Consider the following 24,097-nt stretch of genomic DNA (forward strand, 5'->3'; position numbering starts at 1 on the left):
AAAGATAGCGTTTTTGACTTGGCTTCAGATTGCTTTTCGACAAGCATAAAAGAGTAAGTTGTAAGTAGCGAAAAATATTTACGTAGATCTGGATGTCGAGTTTTTACCAATGGTAATTTTTGCACCATGTTTACAGCATTTCTATCACGTTCTAACCTTAAGCACTTCAGTAAAATAAACAATTTATCCACGAAGTCATCAATATTTGTAAAAACAGGTATCACGCTCTTTAATTTTCCATTAAAGGACTCTAATCGGTTGTAGTATTGTTTAGCATATTTCCATTGTGAAATGTTAGTCCAGTAACCCATTCATGTCTAATTTGGTGCCAATTCTTTAAAAAGTATTCAAACACAGATTTGGGCGCTTCAGATTCCAAATGTTGACATAATGAGTTATAGTCATCCTCAGATTGAGCATAACACATTTTTTCAAAAACTTGTTTCAATTGATCTCTTAATTCAGGCGATATGTTTTGTTTTTCACAAGTAATTTCACGATTAAATGTCCTTAACACGTGAAAAAGACATATAGCTAAACTAACATTAGGAAAGATTTATTTAATTACTTGTCTTACGATCATATCTTTATCGGTCATAAACATTTTTATATTTTCACTGCTACTATTAAATTTTTTAAATGTCTCGAAAAACCAACGTAATGTGTCTTTCTCTTCATTTGTCATTAAACCTAAAGCCGCTACTTCACTTTCCCCATTTCCATCTTCAACCATTAAGACATACATGGTATTCTCAAATTATTCAATTTGTATGTTGCATCAGCAAATACAACCTATAAGTAAAGGTATACTAATATTAAATAATTATAGAAATAAGGTATTTGAAACGTGAGTAAACTAAATCGTTTTTACCTCTGGAAAAGCTTAAAATATGTTTTGCATCATTGAATCCTGAATAAACAAGCCAACTAAATTTTCTTCACTATCAACTGAAATTTCAACAGTACAGTTATGCTTATGTCTTAGTTTTTGAACAATTTTGTATACACTGCTGTCACTTATTTTACCTGAATGATTTGTATAAAATATAATCAAATATTAAACATTAAATTTTTTTTTGTTTTACCTGTACTATATATGTTTGAAAGATCCTTGAGGGTTATAATTTTACCAGTTTTTATTTGCATGGTATGTTGAATTAATTTTTTATTTGCACTTAATTGCATCAATTCAAGTACTTCTGACTTACTTTGTGTATTCATTTTTCGTTGGTTAGGTAAATGATTAACCCTAGGTTACACGCATTAAAAATATTCACCAGATTCCACGCACACGGTGTTTTTGACCGTGTATTGAAATATTTCAATTAAAACTCGATAAATTGAAATAATAATTATTTTATTGATTTTATTTTAAATAAATAAATATTGTCAAATGATTTAATTGATACATAATATAAACAAATTAAACTTTTATTTAAACTTTATTACATATTAGATTATTAATAATATAAAAAATTTTATTCTAAAAAAAAATCATCTTCCATCGTTCGTTGTGAACAGTTTTGGCAAATCGAAGGTGCTGTATGTTCTTTACATATATATGATTGGCACTCGTTACACAAATTCGATGTTTTTCGTTTTTTTTTCCAATTACAAAATGCACATCTTCCAGGAGCATTTGACGTTTTTTGTACTGGTTCCTCTATAGCATTTGTGATTTCACGTATTCGAACTTTTATATGCATTGGAATGTTTTTTATCTGTACTCTTTCCAACATATATTTATAAATTAATGCTTTTGAAAGACATTTTAAATATTCTCTGCGAACAATTTTTGCATTAGTGTTACTAGCATAAATAATTTGGCTATTTATGCCCGCAATATTTAGAACAGAAAAAAATATTTTCAATGGCCAACGCCGGCTGTTTCTTGAGACGGAATACTTTCCTTTCATTTGGTCAACAGTGTCGACTCCCCCTTTGGTCGAGTTATAAAATTTGATCATTTCAGGCTTTGATCTAGCACAGTCAGTATCAATGCTATCATCGTTATGCATAGTTGATATAACTGAAACAATTTTATTAGCTTTAGGTTTATATGACACTAAAGTCATGTTTTTTTTTAAACCAAAAATACTACTTTCATTCGGCAGCTCTTTGAGTTTTTGAACAAAAATTGGTGGTATTTCTCTCTTATTCTTACGTAATGTTCCAACCATGGTCAAATTATGGTTATTGAGAAGGTCTTCTGCTAGAGGAATACTGCTGAACCAATTATCGCACGTAATATTTCGACCTGAACCAGAAATTGGCCTAATCAATCTTTCCACGACACTACAAGCACTGTTATTTACGTGATAGGGCCCGTTTGGCTGCTTCCCTGCATATATTTCCAAATCATATGAATAATATGTATTTGAATCTACTAATGCAATTATTTTGAGGCCATACTTTGCGGGTTTATTAGGAATATATTGTCTAAAACGACAACGACCTCGGAAAGACTCTAACATTTCATCAATTGTAACATAATTATTCAATTCATAATAGTCTTGACATCTTCTAACAAAGTCTTCAAAAAATGATCGTATTGGTGCTAGATTGTCTACAGATTGTCTCATTGCACGTGTTGTTATATCATCAAAACGAATTGCTCGAAGTAATAAATAAAAGCGATTCATACCCATCGATAATCTAAAATATTCAATACCTGTACCGTCCATAGCGCATAAATAAATAGCGCATAGTTCATAAGAGAAGACTGATGAACACCTGCTAAATATAATAAACCGATTAGCGCTTTTATTTCTGTTAGACTAGTCGGTCTTGCATCACGTGAACGATCAAACTTTGGTCTTATACGGTCAAGATAAATATTTGTGTATGTAACAATTTGTTCCAAAATAGAATCTGGAAAAAATAAATTCCACGATTCTTCAACACTATTTGCATTTTTAGCAAGCCCTTTTACTCCAGGTATATGTCTAACTATATTATGTCGTCTTATTCTATTATTTTTTGGCGGAGGACAATATTTCCAAAAAGTTTTACCATCTTTCCCTATAAATTGCGGTCCGTTCGACCAATTAGAAAATAAATAGGTGCCATTATCTTCATAATCACCGTCTAAAGATTGTTCAGAATCACTATTATGACTTATTTATTCTACCTCATCAACTCCTTCTTCATCACTGCCATCGATTTCGTCAAACTCGGTATTTCCATCATCAATATTTTCAATAAGTAAACGAATTTGATCGTCGTCCATTCTAATGAAAAAATAATATAATGTAAAACAAATATATTGAAAATATAGTGCGACTAAAACAAAAAATACCTGCTAAAAATAAAATGTACTGATACTTACATTTATAAATGTTTTATCTGTATTCTAGTTACACAGTACACACGGTATGGCGAACAAATGTCAACTAAAAACAATTTTGCCAGTAACCTTCGACCATATAAGCTAATAGACGCGGCATACGGTAAATATCTTGACGCCAACATCATGTAGCGTGTGACGTCACGTTTGGGCAATAACGCCGGCCGGCGGCCGGACTATAGATAGTATTCCAGCTATCCCAATAGAATATTTTTGAGTAATGGTTTACTTACAAATTTTTAATTCTTAATTTCTTATTTCCTTAGTATTATACTATCATTTATCTATCTATTTGTCTATCTCGGTTTTTCTCCTAGTTAACGAGTTATTTATTAATTAAAACATAATTATTATTAAATTTAATTTACCAAAATGATATATTTAGAACTAGTATATTGTTACCTCATTGTAGACTCTCAGATTTATATACACTTAAAATCATAAAATAGTACAATTTTATTATTCTGTGATTTTATCTATGCCACTTTGAGACCAAAATATGATCTTAGTAGGTATATAAAATAAAAATATATAAGTATATTTTAAAAAACTATTAAATTTTGAAAATATAGGTACAAAAATATGTTCTAATGCTTAGGTATTTCTTAGGTATAAAGAAATTTGTATTTTTAATCAAACGTTTATGAAATAATACATACTTAATGCTCAAACTTGAGTTAATTAATATAAATATATAAATTCATAATATTATTAATTATTGAAATGTCGATATAAAACATTGGAAATAAAATAAAACAATTCATTAAATTTAATTAAAGTTAATTTTAAAGACTTAAAAATCAAATTATTTTTTAAATTATAACAACTTATGACATATTCATAATTTACAAATTAAAATTATTTATAAAATACAATTAATCTTATTGATTTGAAAATAAAATCTGTTTAGTTAATACACTACGAACACGTTTATTATTTCGTACGTCATTAATCGAATCTGCTTTATGATGAAGTCTTAATTTTAAATAATTGGCAATAATAATTTTGACTAATGATATTATATGATTTCCTTGAGCATCTTCATCAAACATATGATCATGTAAACTTTTAAAAACTGATTTGTTCATATTTTGTAAACATTTAATGACTAATACCTCCATAATGTTTTTTTTATTCAAATTGTTAGTTTGTTCAATTATTCTAAATTCTGATTCAGCTAGTTTACACAAATAAATAACATCAGGTGATGCATTTATGAGTCCACCCTTTGTGTTTGAAGAATATTGTTTTAAATTCACAAGTCGAGATGTATGTTCAGTTGAAGTTAAAGCTCTAATACAAACATTACATTTAACAATTTTTTTAACTTTCTTTACTACAAATCCAGATATATAGCTTACAACATCTACAACGTAATGTGAAAGTGTTTCAAATTCTGGAAGCTTATAATAATCATGTTCGTTTAAGTAAATCTGATTTTCAAAAATATCGTTTTCGTCATTGAAATTGACATCTAAAGATTGAATACCTGATGGTATAATTTGGTCTTTGTGACTACTGCTTACAGTTAAAATGGAAATTGGCGATTGATCTAAACAATTTGCATTTTGTGAACCAGTCACTTCACAATGAATTAATAAACGTTTATAAGCACTTTTAAACTGGCGGGCTGTCGGGTTATTGTTATGACCTCCACGACTACGTAAAGCACTAAAAAAAATTTCAAGATGGTCTTGAGAAAATTTGTATGCTAAGACATATTTTAAAATTTGTTTACTGCTACTAACGTGGTCTTCAAAAATTGACTTTAAAGAATTAAGACTAATTATCATCCCAATAAAACCCATTTTTCTTCCAGTTAAATACATATATTGGCCTTCTGGTGATTCTTTAAGACTTTTTAAATACTTAACTATCTCATCTATTCGTGAAAAAATGTTTTCTTTGTTCCAGTTTTGAAGGCCACACTTTAAATTTTTGGCTTGTAAATTCCGACTATTTAAAATGTCAAACGCGTCATTAATATTAATCAAAAAAGTTTCAGTAGGTTCACTTTTCAGAAAATTTAAAGGGTGATTTGTTTCCCTTAAATATCTCAGTGCTTTTGCAACACTTAAACTTAATGTTTGAGCAGCGACCTTTACTTTCATTTTTTCTTGTGTCCATCCAATATGTCTGTTTCTAATTTTTGTAGCTATATGCAGACCTTCATTATTCTGTACATCTACTAATTTCTTTAAGTATGACCACTCTATAGCATTTTTCTGATCATCGTATATTGCAGGTCTACTTGCAATGGTATTTCGGATGAGCTTTAGCATATGAGGAGGATCAGGTAAAATATAAATCGGACGATTTGATATAGGGTGAGGAAACCAAGTTTTCATATTTTCAACAGACATATTGGCACCTAAAAAATTTGCCATACTAACATTTGATGCAGCGCCATCAAATGTAAGAGATATAATTTCTACACCACTATTATGAATAAATTCTAGACAACGTTTTACTATATTAGCTTTTTCACGACCACCTAAACCATCAATGAAGAAATATGAAATGGGCATTTTCCAACGCCCATTCACACAGTTGACCATAATAACTAAAGCTTCTTTAGCTTCTGGTGTACAATCGTTAGGGATATCAGCTCCGAAATCAACATATCCAGAAAACTTATGACCAGTCCATTCAATTTTTTTTCTAATAGCCATTTCATCTAACATTAATGAGCACACAACACGTCTACCAATTTATTCGGCCTCTTTCACTTTGTTTTGAAGAGCAATTAAAGCTTCTTTACTAAATCCAGGAGAACAATAAACACTTTCATACCATTTCTGAATAGTCCGTGGATGAGGAAGTGCATTATTAAATGTCTTTCTAACATAACTATATGCTTTAGCGGAATAAAAATTTAATGTTAAAGCAAAGCTTCTCAGTTCTGGTGGATAATGGTTTTTAATTTTTCCTAATAAAACTCGCTGAAATAATTGATGTGCAGACTCTGACATAGACGCCTGTAAAAATATGCAAAAATATGCAATAACCATTAAATATGCAGAAATATGCAAAAAAATTTGCCAGTATCTTCGAGCTAATATGATTCGTAGAGATTACTGACAAAAATCCAAAAATGTGAAAAGAAAAAATTATGCAATTGCATAGAAATCCAAGTTTTAATTATATCTATTATAGATATATAGTATTTAAAATGAAATCACTAAATTGTAACTTACTAAATTAAATAAGACCCAATGATCTGACAGAATTAATTAGTTTTGTTATATTTATAACTAAAGGATATAATTGTTAAGTATACTGTGTGTGTTATGATGTATATTCTATAATATTATGGAAGTGTGGAATAAACTAATAAAATATACATAATACACATTCATATTAAAGGTAGCTCGTATTAAAAAAATAATATCAATTTTTATATGGTCAAAGGGTGTATGCAATGCTAAAATAATTTAGTACTCTGATACCTACTTTATTATGATTTTTTTTTACAGTGGTTTTTTTGAATAGTCATTTTGGTTTATACTTTGATTGTAGAAATACAATAATAATAATAAAATAAAAAAATAACACTGTTTAACTCTTATTCTTTAATTTAATAATGTTCATTCATTTAAGATAATTATTCATCTTAAATTAATATTTAACAAATATATTATACATGATAATTTTTTTCAAAAGTAAACATCATATTTGATTGTTACAATAAATTATAGATATTAATTAGTTTGGTTATAAGTTATAACTACTTTATAGGATACAGTTTGTTAAGTATACTATACCAAGTATACTACTTATTTAATTCTAAACTATTTGTTATAAATTTATGATCTATACTATTGATAAAAGTAAATACAATAAACACACATTTTTTTAAAAAAAAAACTGTTACAAAAAATATATATAAATCATCTTAATTTTTTTCTACAATATCAACATAGGTACCTTCTACAAAAATTATACATTTCATAAATTAGTTCATATTATATCCACAGCTAAAATATTTTAAAACACAAATAAAAACATTAATTTTAATACACATCTATCCAAATACATATTATTATTTTTAACAATATATATTAATAAATTACTAAATAACAATAACAATTACACAGATAAATCATAAAATTGTATTTCTTTGCTCTTCTCTATCTAATAATAATAAAAGAATAAAATTACCCTTAGTATAGTTGAGACTTCTTCAGATATCATACTTTTGGTCTTGAGATGACTAACAAATGAATTCAAGTCCTTAATTTTTTTTATAAGACGACGCTTGGATTGCTGAAGTGTTTTAATATTCTTCTTTTTAGCCGCAAGTTTTTTTATTGTTAATTTTAAAAACTTTTTGCTATTTTCAGATGAAACCATATCATCCTCAGTAAAATCACCAATATACCTTTTACCCTTTGTTTTTGTAATATTTATCTGAGAATCTTGATTAAGGTTTCTAAAAAAAATATATTTAATGTTACAAAAAATGTTCTTATTCATTTCAAATATAGTACTTACTGCAATGAATCATTTAAGTTATTAACTGCAGTATTTTGTTGTCTGTTTGCAGGAGGTTTTCTAGGATTTTTATCTTTTTTAAAACTAGTAGGAAAATCAAATATTGAAGGTATTGCATTATCTTTTAGTTTCTTCTGAGAACTAGACGGATTAATATTATAACAGCCACTGGTAAAATGTTTTGAACAAAGTTTTGACTGTTTGCTTGGTGTAAAATTATCTCTTCACATGACATGAATCCATTTTTTCTTTAACTCAGCATCTTTTGGAAAACTAAATAAATAATTGGTAAATTGTAAATAATTTATTTAAATTATAAAAAATGTTATTATAAATAAATATATTTTTTAAATATGCTTACCCATGAAATGAAATTCCTTTAGTATATCTTTGAGTACAATTATATGCTGAACATGAAATTACCATTTTTTTTATATAATATAATATTATATAGAAAATATGAATAATAAATATTAAATAATAATATGCTTAATTATAATAATTATATTAATAATTAATTAGCCAATAAGATAATAAAAATGTGTTCCAAACTTCCAAATGGCAAAAGGCAAACGCTGTGAACGAGTGAACGCCAAATAAACGAACTAATAATAACACGAAATTGTTTTGCCCAAACGTGACGTCATATCATTAAATATGATGGCTACATAATTGTGCCTATACAAGCATATAATAAGGCGCGTCTATTAGCTTATATGGTCGAAGGTTGTTACTGCACTACTAGCGCTCCCGATGTTTGTTGTCCGTACTATTCTTTCGACTGCGTGTAAAAAGTGCAAAAAATATTGTCTGGTACATTGGGTCTGAACTCAGAACTTCTAAATTTAAACGAACAAATTAAGGGGTTATCCCACTAGGCCACAGTGAGACATTGATAATGTGTAGAAATTTAATAATATATATTACACAAACACTTGTTAATACTAATTACATAAAAACACGAAAATATAACAATGTTACACAATACTAATTAAAAATAATGTGCTAATACTAAAATGTGATATTATAACTAAACTATATACTACTATACTATATAATATAATAAATAATACATTTTATATAAATATATAAATACCTATATATATATATTTATATATACAATATCATTAATATATTACAATTTTAAGTGTAATTTTAAGTATTAAAACGCGGCAAAAAGGGGAAGACAAAAATATAAAAAAAAAAGTAAGTACTTCATTTATTATTTTTATTACCTTTATGTTTTAGGTAATAATTGTATGCTACACAGTTGGTAGACATACTTTTATCAAAATTTCTATCCAGACCTTTGATAATTTTATTAGTTTTTTTGCAATAGTTAAATAAAACAAATTGTATAACTTTTGATTTAATAATTTCTTTCAACTCGTGTATAGGACATTCAAAATTACTTAAATCAGAGTAAGTTTCAAATAAAAAATTTAATTTTTGTCCTATTAGTTTTTAAAAACAAATTTTCGGTATTAAGTCATTGAATATATTAATCATATCTTTAATTGTATTTATAAACTGTTCGGATGGATCGGTTAATTTTTTTGCAGTTTATGCTCTACAAGCAATTAATACATTTGTTCTATCAGTACAGATCAATTTCTGCCTACAAACCCTACAATGCCTTACCACTTTCATAATAGAACGAGCCAAATATCCGGTTACATATCCAATAGCCATATCACCAACCTGGGTAATTTATTTCGAAATATTCTGAAATAATGGTAATTTGAATTCATTTGGATCATTAAAATATGTATTAAGATTGGTATTATCATTAACCATAAGAAATTGTTTCAGATTATCTAAGACATCGCTGGTATCAGTTATTTCACAATTACCTATTGATTTGACAGAGGAAAAATTATTAATCAGCAATGTCTTAAAGGAACTAACAAATTGTATGGTTGTTGGATTTATATTTCGTACTCCGTGGCTTCTGATTGCACCAAAGGTACATTCGAGTGGGTCTTGGTTGATATTCCGAAGTGAAAGAAATTTAAAACTTTTATTTAACTTACCCCAAATATAAATTAATGAACGTAAAGTTATAACCCAGTTCTTTATACAAGGAGGAGTAACTAATTTTCCATCCTTAGTTACAAATTTCATTGAATTGAAGACACCTATTGCTTCATTCCAGAACTCAACATGAGCTGAGGAGTTATTGATTGCACACCTCAGAGTTTTTCCTTTTTCAGGTTTGACACTTGATCCATTTACTGAGTCAAATACCTGGTCCATGAAGTATAGAAACTTCAGCATCACTTAAACAATTATCTGGTGCTAAAAAGTAAGTAAAAAAGTTATTCTGTTTTCAAAAAAAGTTAATGTAAAAATTTGATAATGCACTGTTTTCTTACTATAATTTACTAAAAGTCTTAGTATTGCTGCAACTCGCTGGCTAAATACCTGAGCTGCCAATTTTACTCTCATTTTTTGTATTTTTTCAGGGTAAATGTGTTCGTCTCTTAATGATGGCAATGATCTTAAGCCATTTACTTCATTTTTTTTATCAAATTCAAATAGAATTCTAATGTGTCTCCATGATGCAGTATGATTTTCACCGCGATATGTAAAACTAACATCTTTAGTCAACAGATTATTTCTTACACACTTCAATAAGTGTGGTGGATCAAATACTGGGAGTATTTCCACATCTTCTACAAGAAAATAAAAGTACTTATTTTCAATATTTTGATGCATGCAGTATCTATTGGTTTCTTCTTTAACAAATTTATTGCAGCTACATTGGTCGCATCCTGATCGCAGACAGTAGCAACTATTTTAAATCCAGTTGTTAAAATATTAGAAATTACTTGTTTAATGTATAAGACTAAACAAATAGTTTTTGTGGTTCCATTACAAAAATAGTAAGCAATTGGTTGCTTCCACTTTTTTTTTATTCCCCTTATCATGAAAACAAGAACATGATCTGAAAATTGTGCCGTGGTTGTATGTTCATTATTGATCTCGAATCCAAATATAATGTCATTTTTTCTATCATAAGTTAACCCAGGTTCCAAAGCCATTTCATCGAAAAGAAGAACACACGTTTTGTCAACTTCTTTCATGTTTCTTACTTGACATTTTAAGTTTTCAAAGATATGTTGGTTAATCCCAGGGTGGAAAGGTACTTTGTTCAACAATTTAGACAGGGTCTTGCGTGATGGTAGTGCAAATAATGTAGAAAAAAATCTATACCCTTTTGGTGAAGTTTTGTATAAAGACAAAGCTAACACTTTGTCATTAATATCAAATCTTCTACCTTTAGGTTTCTTCTTTTGACATTTTAATTGGGATTCAAAAAATTGAATTGTCGTAGCATTTAATTTAGTTGACAAGTATTGAAAATCTTTTCTTTTTGAATAAGTTTCAGCTAATTTCAGACGGTCTTTGAATATGACATTTTGTTTTTTTATTCTTTTAACTTTTTTTGTAATATCTTGGCTTCATTATACATTTGCTTAGCTTGGGAACATAACTTAATTTGTTTAGTGGCACCAGGTATCAAAAGAGATCTTGCTTTTTTCTTGACTGCAACTAATATAAAATATTAGAGCAAAAATAAAAAATAGTATATTACTAATGTAATGTAATTATATTCTAAGTATCTTATTGTATTCATAATATATATATTATATGTTTATATTTTATATTTACTATATTTATATATGTATATATATATATCTATATTTAATTTGTAATTAAAAAATTTATATTATCAGTTGAATCAAGAACATTATTTGAACCTGTCTTGTCTATGGTTGTGTTTAGAACAGTTTTCTCATGGTCAACATTACACACAATCTCTTTTCTAATGTTACCCAGAGCTACTTTACCAAAATAAAGTATATTTATTTATTAATATAAACAGTAAACACCTATATGGACTATAATTTATCTGTATTCAATTTGTAATTTCTTTTCAATGTTTAAATCACTGTCATTATTGCACAAAGCTAAAAACGTAGTATAGAATAAATATTTGTTTGTTCATATAATTGTGTTGTTTTTAATTATTTAATAACTAATTACCTATTTGGTTAATAACATTGACTACAAATCTGAATACAAAATTCAAGACTGAGCTTTAAAATTTCATTTAAAGGTTTTAAACACAAAAGCACATAAAACACAAACACATAAACATTAAACATGTACATGCAACACAGAATAATTTGTATGGTTTGAATACTTGGTAAATTTAGTGTTGTAGAGATTTGCATTTTAAACGTTTTGTTCCTGGACTTTTACATGACAATTCAAAATGTTGTTCACAAACAACAAATGATTTGTATATTTGTGCATGGTTCATATTCAGTAAAGTCTCATTTCCAGTACGTAATACCCAAATTTTAAAATCTTCCCGAGACTTTATTGGAAAGCGATGCATAGGGACTTTACGACTATTACAACCTTTCACAATACAATGCTTGGATGGCATTTTTGTATATTAAATTAAATTACAGCATAATTTATGTGTGGGATAAATAATTTTCACAAAATATCAACTATTATGACCTATATTAGATAGTCTAGGATCAGTAGGACACTAGGATTTATAACCTAATCTCTAGATGTAATCATTATTCTATGGATCTAATCTTTATTCTGTGCATCTGTGTGTCAACACCACGATTATAATCTTTATTCTTTGATTATAATAATTAATAATGGTAAAATAATCATGGTCAACACATTATAATAAAATATGTCATAAATATTTATTATTGTTTTTTATTTACTATGATAATTTTTATTATTATGATGATAAGAGATAGTTGAGATTATGTTATCAAATTTGTCATGGATAGCTGAAGTTTCGTATACGTATTCTTCCATGATATTGATGACGCGCTACTGGTGTCTGTAGTAACAACTAATAAGTTGGGTCATGTTTTATATCTGTGGAGTGCACACCCCCTGTACCTATACGTACAGACATTTTAAATTTTAAAAATAAATATTAGTTATAAAGAATATTTTGTATTTTCCGACTTTTTGTTAGAAACTAAATAATGTGCTTAGACTTTTAGTCAAACTTTTTTTAAATCGGACTTTTCTTCAGCGATTAATTTTAATCAATTGCTGTATTCATAAAATGTACAATGTACATATACGCTACACAACTTGATAAAGGAAAAAACTTATTCTCATACATGACATAGGTACTAATATAATATATTATATATACACGAATCGATGATTGCAAAAGCGTCATATGAGACAATTATTCAAAACTTTTGAATAATTGATAAAAACTGTATAATATAAATATTTTTGAAAAATAAATTAATTTAAGAAAAAGTATTTATTAAAATATATCATACACCTACTAATAATACTGCAACTATAAAGACGGTTTTTTCACTTAAAAACACATGAGATTACTATAATAGTATATACATTTTTACTAACATCTCAATTTCAAAAAATATATGACTCGTGACGTTTCTAAAAACATCGACTCACAAATTATTTTACTGAGCCTAATATTCAGTTTAGCATTTGAAAATTATTGAAGCATAAAATATGATAATTTGTGAAAAACTATAATTATAAATAATTTATCAATATGAGACATGAGTAGATTTATGATGAAAAAAATAATTTAAAAAAAAACATAATATGGAGACCAAATTATAATTATAATTTGAGTTTTGTGTAGTATTATCAAGCTTTAAATACCACGCAAAGTGATATTAACAATTAAGCAAGCTCCACTACTATGGGCTATAATACTATTAAAACAGAAGAAGGTGGCCCAGATAATATACAAATAATAATATTTATTAAATAAATTTCATTCAAAATTAAAGCAAGGATCTAAAACATGATATATCTTTCGGATCACCTCCCGTAAACATACCATTGCACCTATATAGTATGTGCCTACTAGGTATTAAAATTATAAACTTAAGTAGTTACTCACCAGAAAAACAATGTATTTATAAGATATATAAATGTGTATGAAAACAAGTCCCTTTCACATCGATTGCTAAAAACACACTAAATCAGATAATATATAATCGACGGGTTGGTGCCAATAACTATAGGTAAAAAAATGTATTTTGATATTTTGTTGCGCGTGTTAGCAATTACTGAGATAACGATTACAATTTCGAAAGTCCAAAAGAAATGTATTTTGATATTTTGTCGCGCGTGTCGCCAATTACTTAATATGACAGATGAAATTTCAAAAGGCCAAAACATTAGAAATAACAATGAAAAGTATCTCTGACTTAGACCCACATCGAACAGCATCGGTAGAAAACGGGTAAAATTATACAGCGAGTACAGGTAATAAATTACGATAATGATAATTAAAAAAAAAAAAATAATAATAATTGACAAGGATACTTCAGACATAGGTATATCAGTAGAGATAAACTTCTGATTTTGGCACACACGTCAAATTACGAAAATAATTAAACCATTCGACTTCACAACAGTACCATACCTAAAAACCATACCTACACTAAAATTAAAGTAAGTACAATATTGACGTAACTTTATATTAATATTTTTATTTTTTAACTGGATAAGTAATGTTAAAACACAAACAATTAGAATTTCTTTAAATGCATAATATAATTTGCGATGTGTAAAAAATGTTTCATAAGATTAATTGCTGTCCTTAGTAATTCTTGAACAAATTTACATCGGAGTGACGTTTTATGAACTATATCAGAATTAAAATTATATTATAAATTATAGTACCTATTATATTGAAGTCATAAAAGAAAAAATAGTAGAGTAGGATTTATTAAAAATAATATTTATAAGTCACTAGCTGGCTCCGTGCACTTCGTTGCCCGTTAAAAATGCCAATTCTATATAATATGATTCGAATTTTGATTAATTTGTTATTTAATATTCGGTTTAACGGTGTTCAAAACTTATATATTTTCATTGACCGTTTTGATTCTCAAAAATCTTGTGAAACCACCACTTTAATATGCGAATTTTGTAAAATGCTTTCTTATTGCACACTAAATTTGTGGTACGATTTTACGAATGTACCGTGTAAATTTTAAGCATCGATCTATCATTATTCAGGCTCTACGTTTATTAGTCAGTGAGTTACTCAAGTCATAATATTATAGACATTCTGCTTGCCGTTGCCGTGAGACTCTCTTATGATTATGCGAGCAGTATATTATCATGTAGGCAATCCACACGTGGTAGATTGCGGACCCCGCGAGATGTGTATAAGAATTTTATAATTTCTAACACTTAAGTTTCAAAGTTATATCATTTTTTTATTTTACTACGGTAGGTAAAATACAATAATGTGCCATCTCGTAGTTTTTATATTGTTGCCTGTTGGTAAAACAATAAAACTTGGTATAACTTGTTATGTTAGTTTATTGCTGTGAATTTTAAATTTACTGTAGACATTGACTTATTTTGCTAATTCTTATTTTTGTTGTTATGGTTTTAACAAAATATAACAACAGGTCTATAATTATTATATTCAATCATAATCAATAGTGACCTTAATATAGTTTATTTTCTTGCTGGACTGCAGTGACAGTTGTTGTTTTTTTACATCCCGATTCCGAAGTTTTCTGGTGGATTTTCCTAAAATTGTACTACATAAGCACCTTCTCTTGCGACCAATAGGAGCGAATCATCAGTGAAAAATGTTACAAAAATGGGGAAAATAAATAATAATAACAAAAAAATTGTTACCATGATTACCGAAAATAAAATAGTAATAATAATAACAGTAATAGTAGTCATCAGTATTTTTTTTTAATTTTCCGTGCAATTTTCTTAACTTTTTCTTACATAAGAACCTTCTTCTGGAATTTACGACACAAACAAAATAAGAATGAGCGAAATCTATCCAGCCGTTCTCAATTGATGAAATGTTATACATTTTTGTCTCTATTTTTATATATATAGAAGATAGAAGATAGATAGATTATTGTGAACTAAAAAAAAATTCACTCAACAAATTTCAAATTTCCAAACTAAAATAACTATAGAAACCATAGATTATATTGATTGTACATCGAGCTGATGTTTAGATGTCTACCATAGAGTAAATAAAGACAATGGTATCGAGTTCAAATCCCAGACATCAATGAATAGATTTTGTACTTTTTCTACTTATTCGGTTGACTTTTTAAAAATTTTCTTTCGTAAAAACCTTCTCCAGACAATAACAAATACTCCTAAAAAATAATTAGCGAAATCGGTTCAGCTGTTCTTAATTGATGAATTTTTATACATTTTTGTCTTCATTTTTATGTATAAAGATTTTTAATTTCTTTTTTTACTATGACAACGATTTAGGTTTGTATGTCTATTTGCATGCATTTTTAAAAACATTTTAAATAAATGATTTATTTTATTTAAATGGTTGCCATTGACTACCAAAAATAATTTAGTTGACTATTTGCTGGATAGATGGCGATTCTGTAATTTCATCACCACCTCGTCATATTTCTCTAACCCGATAACTTTCTCAAATTTTTCGTCCGTAAGAACCTTTTCCTGGCAATTCCGAACAGTTGAAAAAAAAACTCAGCCAAATCGGTCCAGGGATTGTTGAGTTATGCGCTTACTAACACATTTTTCGATTCATTTTTATATATAAGAATTTCATAGGTTATTCAGTTTTTTATCATTCCTAGTAGTAGTAAGTAAAATTGATATAGCTTGTTTTGATAATTCTGGATATTCAGATTTGATGGAAATCCAAAATGTATCACATGCATTTTGTTGAAATCTGATACGTAGATTTTCATCTGATGACAAGTCAATAAGTTCTTCGCTTATTTTTAAATTTCCTAATTTTATTTCATTGATATTAAAATGAAATGGATTTCTTATCCAACCTAGACTTTCTTCTGGGAAATCTTCAAACCGTGCATTAAAGTTTGTTTGTAAACTTATTAGATGAGTAGTTATAATTTCTTTTATCATATTAATATCCACATCATTATCACTGAGGAATTCTGATAAACATGAGAACATTTCAAATTTGTCATCGTCGATATAATTTTTCCACAGAAGAATTTTTTTTTTAAAAGCATTGATTTTATCAGAAAGAAATAAAATATTAGTATTTTTCCCTTGTAGGCTTTAATTTAAACAATTTAGTTTTTCAAATATATCTGCAAGATAACCCAGAATTGCAAGCCATTGCTCGTCTAAAAAATGTTCCGAAAGTTTATTATTACGTTCCAGAAGAAAAATTCGTGCTTCATCTCTGAGTTCAAAAAGGCGTGATAATATTTTACCACGAGACAACCACCTTACTTCAGTATGAAGAAGCAATTTTTCATGGTCAGAACCCATTTCATTGCAAAGTATAGTAAAAAGTCTGGAATTTAATGACTTTGATTTTATAAAATTTATTACACTTATAGCATTAAGGAGTACTTTATTAACATCTGGTTGAAGTTTTTTGGAAGCTAAAGCTTCTCTATGAATCATACAATGGTTAAACATTATATTTGAAGACACTTCTAGGACTTTAGCTTTAAAACCTTTTTTTGAACCAGTAAGGGCAGCTGCACCGTCAGTGCATATTGACACACACATTGACCAGGGAATTTCATTAATTTCTAAAAAATTGTTTATAAGAACAAAAATATCATTTCCAGTCGTACGTCTTTCTTATGGTTGACAAAATAAAAAGTCTTCTTCAATTTTATCTTTATAAATATATCTAACATATACAAGAAGTTGAGCAAGATTAGTTATATCCGTAGATTCATCTAATTGCATTGCATAATAATTTCCTCGTAATCTATTTAGGAGTTATGATTTTATATTATCAGACATATTTTCAATTCGACGCGACACAGTATCTCTTGATAAGGGAATCATTTTTAATTCATTTGCATATGATTCGCCATGCATAATTGATACTATTTTTATAGCGGCCGGTCAAAACTAGAGATTCACCAATAGAGTGTGGTTTTTTGGTTTTAGCAATTAAATATGAAGCCTCTAATGATGCAGCTAGAGCTTTTATAGAAACTGAAGAAAAATTACGCATAGTATTTTTTTGAACTTCTATCGAATTTTCATACCTTTTAAAAAAGTCTTCCTCTTTATGTTGGAATTGAGGATGTTTAGTAACTAAATGTCGTTTTAGCTTTGATGGCTTCATACTTTCTGAAGCTAATCTTTCTAAACAAATAACACATTTTGGCTCACCTTTTTCAACATCGAAAGTGAATCCAAACTTGATGTAACTGTCTTGGTATTTACGGTCCTTTTTATTAACTTTTCGACTGGTTTGTACATCTGACGACATTTCCGATACCTTACGAACTTTAGTTTCTATAGCACTTTCATCATCACTATTCATCGGTCGTTTAATTAAAAATTTATCCATATCGTTTTAGTTTATATATTATAAAATATTAAAATATTAAAAATGTTAGTTTAAAATAATACAAAATACAAATAATTATTACAAGCTATACAAAATTATAAGCATTAATACGATTAACTCAACGGCTCGTACATGACTATCGGACTATTTCATAATAACCGTAAGATTAAATAAAATTACTGATTAAATTCAATTTAAAAATAACCATATACTGCGTGGTTCAATAGAACTTGTTATCGCAACATTAAGATATGACATAATGTCATAATATTGACACAGCTATCAACGGTACAAAATAATTTTACTTTGTATAAAACTATAAAATAATATACAATATACATAGTATAGTATAAAACTTTATCATTTGGTGATTACTGGCGACCCCCTAATAAAATTTCGAAACCCCCAGGTTGCGCACCACTGGATTAGACCACCACTGTCGTTATCATTTTGTTGTTATCAAAAAAAAACTGTTATCAGCACAGATATCGATAATAAACTAGATTGCTAACTAGTGATATGATGTAAAGTTATTATCCACCATTTTGAGTAGGTCAAATGCATGCTGAACACCCGCCAAAATTTGAATTTAAGTTTAAAATATTTGAAACACATTAAATTTATATATATATAAATGTATGTTTTTTTTTGTTTTACATTTTTAAAAAAAAATAATAATAATAAAATTCTTAAATAAACAATGAGTACTTAGTTTTTTAAAAAAAAAATCATTTTAGATTCAAACAAAAAGATTCTGTTAATAAATTTAGATCATCCAATAATGTACAATAATCGCTATGCAGATGATAAGCTAACGTCTGTTTTCGAAATCTAACATAACCATACAAATCATAATATTTATTAACAAGTAATATTTCATTTCTCAAATTTATTATATTCTCTTTTAAGATTTTTATTTTTTTTATATCTTGTAAAAGTGTTTTAGCTAAGTATTTTTCATATTTTAATATTTTAATTTTTCTTTTGATTAAAATTATGGTTTTTCTTTGTTCATGTTTACTTTGTACTTCCTTCTCATCATTATCATCGATTTCTTCATCCAATCGATGAATTTCAATTAAGATATGGTTAAGTAAATCCATTTTCTAAAAAAAAACATTTTTTTTTTTTTATGTTTTGGAAAAGCTATTAAGAACAAAGTAATACTTCTATATAAGTAGGTGTAAAAAAAAAGAAAAAATGGAAAATAGATTAAATAAATAATATAAATTAGGTTAAAAAAAAATAGATTTATTTAAACAAATTTATTTATTAAATCTTCTAGTTGATTATTCAAAATTGAGGAACGATAACGTATACGTCTATTACATTTTTCACCAATATAATAAGAAAAATTATAATCATCTAAAACGTTTCTTTTTTCATTTCTTAACTTGTCTATTTCAACTAGATCTATTCTTTTTGTTTTATATAAATTATGAATTTTTTTATTTAAAGCTCTTATATCTATTTTTTTTCTTTCTTCATCTTGATCAACACTTTTTTCGTTTTCTAAAACTTTCAAATGTAATTCTTCTATCAAAGATCGGAGGTTTACGATTTGAGGAGATTCCATTTTATAATTCTGAAATTATAGGTAAATATTTATTCGTTTATTTTTTTATTTTAAATATAAAAAAGGTAATGTAAAAACTATATCTCATTTACACCACATCTAAAAAAAAATAATTTGTACCACTTTTCAAGTTTATAATTCACACCAAATAAAATTTAAAAAAGGGGCATTATCTAATCTGTACTTACTAAATTCTTGTTAAGTATATTATACTATTTTTTTTAAAAAAATAAAACATAAATTATAACTATTTATATCAACTAAACTCTGTAAGAAAAAGCTAATAACTATTTTTTGTTTTATATATATATATATATATATATATATACCACAGAATATATTCCGTGTATATACCGTACATTTACTACAACTAAGCTGATTATAACAAAAATAATAATAACTATAATTAAGTGTATAAGACGTAACAACACAAAATATTGTTTACGATGTATCTATGTATATGTGGTTTGGAAAAAAAAATGTGAAGATATAAAATTATACATATTATTATAATAATAAATGACATACTTTTAAATAACACTTCAGATAATGCGTGGTTATGGATGTTGTTCATTCGACTAATTTCTAACGCATTTCCTTCACAGTTCTGAAATTTTTATTTAATTAATTATCTTTATTAAATTTTTATTTAAGATTATTAAAAAAAATTGTAATGCCTAATATATTGTAATTATATGATATTGTAAATATTAATTATAAATGTTATATGAATAAAATATATATTAATATTTAAATACTTACGAGGTCTTTCGTTGGTCTTGGCAAATCTTTTTTTTTTTTATGGACCCCTCCATGAATGCACATAAGTTTAATATAGTAATATTTTAAATCTTCAGATGTATTTGCCAATCTAAGATACCTATTTTTTTGTGACGATAAAGTCTTGCAGTCTTTAACGCAAAAGTCAACAAAGTTTGAATTTTTAAAATCATTTAAAGCTATTTCAAACTCAGCATAGCTATTGAATGTATCGCCTATTTGCATCTTAATGATAAACTAATTATTACAATTGTTCACCTTTTACACTGTTGAATTCAATATTTTAAGAAAAAAAACCACTTTTAATGTAGTGTATAATAACAGTTGTTCACCAGTTCACCAGTTAAATTCAAAAATACCAACAAAAAAACCAGCTATTAAAATTAGGAAAATGTGATATCAACAAATATAACAAAAAAAATGTCAATTTTTATCTAAAGGTATGTAATAAATACAATGCAATTGTTTACTTTTGACCAGTTCAAATTGGTCATGGTATCTAGCCTCTTAGTTAAATTTGTACTAATTTGTAATAATTATTAAACAATTTATAAAAATACTTAAAAATTGTATTTTGATAATATTTTAAATACCTATTCAAATAATTAATATTAAAATATATCAAATTATATCAAAATTTTAATAATTTAAATTTACGCGGTATTTGATTATATTTGATAACTGATAACAGTGATAACGTCGCGCAGAAGGTTAAGTCCCCGCGCATGCGCATACAATGTCCGGGTATATAGTATTTACGCATTATATCCCCGGTGTCCGGGTCTCTAGCCTCAGCGAAAAATGAAATCCAGCGGTGGACTTGCTCATTAAGTACGTGTAAGTGCTATTTGAAAATCAATGATTCCAACACAGTTATTGATAGTTTTGAAGATCACAAACACAATAAATTAGATGAAAAAACTTTGAACCGACAAAAAATTAGCAATAGTCTCAAACGAAAAGCTATCGAAGAAATTTCAAGTAAGCCATCTAAACTTTTACATGTTGAATTACAAAGAGAAAACGTAAATACATTAACTTTATCAGATACGGCTCTTATTAAAAGAAATATACGAAATATTAGATCAACTGTCCACCCTAATTTACCAAAAACTGTAATTGAAACGCATGAAGTTCTTAATAAAATAATAATTAAAACAAATACGGAAGAACCCTTTCTTATGGTCAATGATCACGACAGTGGCGTAACTTCAAAATTTAGGCCCGGGAGCGAAATTTTCAACGGGCCCCTCTCATCCAAATAGGTATATAGGTAATATTAAAGAGATCAGAGGAGGTAGAATTGGTTTAACTAAAATTATTTTATAAATATTATTGCAAATTTTATTAATAGAGATTTTATCATTTTTTAATCATTTAATTAATAATAAATATTTAATATTAATTTAATAATTCATGTTCTAACCACGATCGTCATCCGTTGTCAAAATGTTTTTTATTAAAATAAAAAAAGAACAGAATCAAATATTTTAAAATCGTAAAATATATTAATAACAATTCGCCGTATGCGCTACTAGACGGGCAACTAAGAAAGGACTAAATAATAATACATTACAAGTTATTTGTCAACGTTGTTGTCGTGATCGACTCGCGCCGATAACGATACATGAAAACTATATATAACGTAATAATAAAAAATTATATATAAAAATATTAAGTAAGTGTATTGTCGTGGTCGGCCCGACGCACGGCGATAACACAAACAGACAATATTATTTAAACACGGACATACATGATATAATAATAATAATAATATAACATATAAAATAATAAAATCACTACAATATTATATAGGTCCATATAAAAAAAAAAGAATAGAAATTTGATTTTCAAACGAACGTTTAAGTTGAATTATTTGGTTGACCAAATCTATTGTTAAATCATTTTCATAATGTTTTACTAAACAGGTAGTTAAATGTTTAAGTTCATCTTCATGCATTGAACATATATTAGTTGGAATTATTGAAGAAAAAAGTTTTATTACTTGGTTCATACCATTAAAACGGTGTTTAAGTTGTTCGATAATTATGTCCAAAGTACGATAATAGATTTGTGTTTTAAAATATTGTTCAGCATCAAGGAGACGTTCATCGCTACTTAATTCATCAAAATATTTAGTAGCTTTTCTTTTTCTTATTTTAGTGAATGTTGGTTCAACTCCCCACGAAGTTGATATTTGTTTAGCTTCTTTGAACACTTCATCAAAGTTATCACGCATCTCTTTTATTTTATTTAGGGCTGTTTTAAGCAGTTCAAAAGCTTTAAGTAAGTCTATGTTCGATTTCTGCATCAATAGTGATACAATTTATAATGAATTAAGAATTTTAGTTTCAGTGACAATTATTAAAATTACATCAAATTTTTGAAAATAGTTTTGAAGACCTGACGCTTTATCTTTTTCATCTTTATTTCGACCCATAAGTGAAATATATGCTAAAAGTTTTAAAATATCTACGTAAAGCAAATTAAGCGCTTTTAAACAATAATTTCGTGAAGGCCATCGAGTAGTACACAATCTCTTGAGTGAAATAGCCACAGAACTTACGGATTTTAAGTGTGCCCACCTTTTAATACTATTTGCAAAATACGAATAAAGACATTCAAGTTTTTCGTAAAAATTTTGAATTTCATTAATATTTTTAACCGAGTCATTAATTACAAGATTTAAATTATGAGCAGCACAATGTACGTATAATGCAAGTGGCTGAGTGTGTTTGATACGTGCTTGTAATCCACTATAAACACCACTCATGTTAGCAGCTCCATCAAATCCAACCCCTCTTAATTTTTTTATATCAATTTTATTTTTTTCAAAATTATTGTATAGTTGCTGTTCCATTTCACTACTCGTTTGGCCCTCCATAACTTCAAACCCAATGAAACTTTCGTGTATAGCTATGTCAACTGGTTTATTTTCTTTATCATACATAACATTTACATAACGAAATATATGACTTTGTTGATCAATTTTAGATATGTCTTGTGTTGAGTCAGAAATATAGCTAAAAAACGGAGCTTTTCTTATTTCTTGTAAAATATTAAATTTAACTTTTTCTCTTAGTGCTGTAATTATTTCATTTTGAATTGTAGGACTTAAATATTTTATGGTTCCTTTAGGTCTTTGGAGTAATTCTGTGAGTACTGGGTCATATTTACCTAACAATTCGATTATTGCTAAAAACTTACCTTTACTTTCTGCCTCGTTATTTTCTCTGTGTCCACGAAATGGAATATCTTCAGTTGCGAGTGTCAACGTTGTAGTTATAATTCTATCCAATACCAGTTTCTAATAATTTGCTTCATCCCTGATTTGTTTTTCATGATTTTCGTTAATTGTGTTATGATTAAAATATGTTAAAATGTTAAAATTTATAAAATGTGTTATAATTAAAGGCCATACATGCCATTTTATGAGGTATAGATTTTTCATGCCTTTCAATTCCTCGTGATGTATGGGTCCAATCATTAAATCCTCGAACCCATTCTTGGTGCTTAATATTATTGT

At 27.3% G+C, this 24,097-nt stretch overlaps 2 protein-coding genes and 1 long non-coding RNA gene across 3 annotated transcripts; all 3 read right to left on the minus strand.

Annotated features, from left to right (window-relative positions):
• Nucleotides 1–883: 883 nt before the first annotated feature.
• LOC126553333 (piggyBac transposable element-derived protein 4-like) lies at nucleotides 884–2,684 on the minus strand. Its single transcript, XM_050208511.1, has 2 exons — nucleotides 1,811–2,684; nucleotides 884–1,026 (listed from the first exon to the last, which is right to left on the minus strand). The coding sequence occupies exons 1-2, from the start codon at nucleotides 2,682–2,684 to the stop codon at nucleotides 884–886; spliced, it is 1,017 nt and encodes a 338-aa protein (XP_050064468.1).
• Nucleotides 2,685–7,030: 4,346 nt separating this feature from the next.
• On the minus strand, nucleotides 7,031–8,568 carry LOC126553339 (uncharacterized). The gene is made up of 3 exons (XR_007606491.1): nucleotides 8,202–8,568; nucleotides 7,841–8,113; nucleotides 7,031–7,778 (listed from the first exon to the last, which is right to left on the minus strand). It is a non-coding gene; the product is annotated as an uncharacterized LOC126553339 (long non-coding RNA).
• Nucleotides 8,569–16,468: 7,900 nt separating this feature from the next.
• On the minus strand, nucleotides 16,469–18,215 carry LOC114126679 (protein FAM200B-like). Its single transcript, XM_050208512.1, has 4 exons — nucleotides 17,780–18,215; nucleotides 17,050–17,436; nucleotides 16,705–16,824; nucleotides 16,469–16,656 (listed from the first exon to the last, which is right to left on the minus strand). Exons 1-4 carry the CDS (start codon nucleotides 18,213–18,215, stop codon nucleotides 16,469–16,471), a joined length of 1,131 nt encoding a protein of 376 aa, XP_050064469.1.
• Between the last annotated feature and the right edge of the window lie 5,882 nt (nucleotides 18,216–24,097).

The sequence above is a fragment of the Aphis gossypii genome, unplaced genomic scaffold (genome assembly GCF_020184175.1).
Source record: "Aphis gossypii isolate Hap1 unplaced genomic scaffold, ASM2018417v2 Contig00205, whole genome shotgun sequence".
In the NCBI taxonomy this organism is placed as follows: domain Eukaryota; kingdom Metazoa; phylum Arthropoda; class Insecta; order Hemiptera; family Aphididae; genus Aphis; species Aphis gossypii.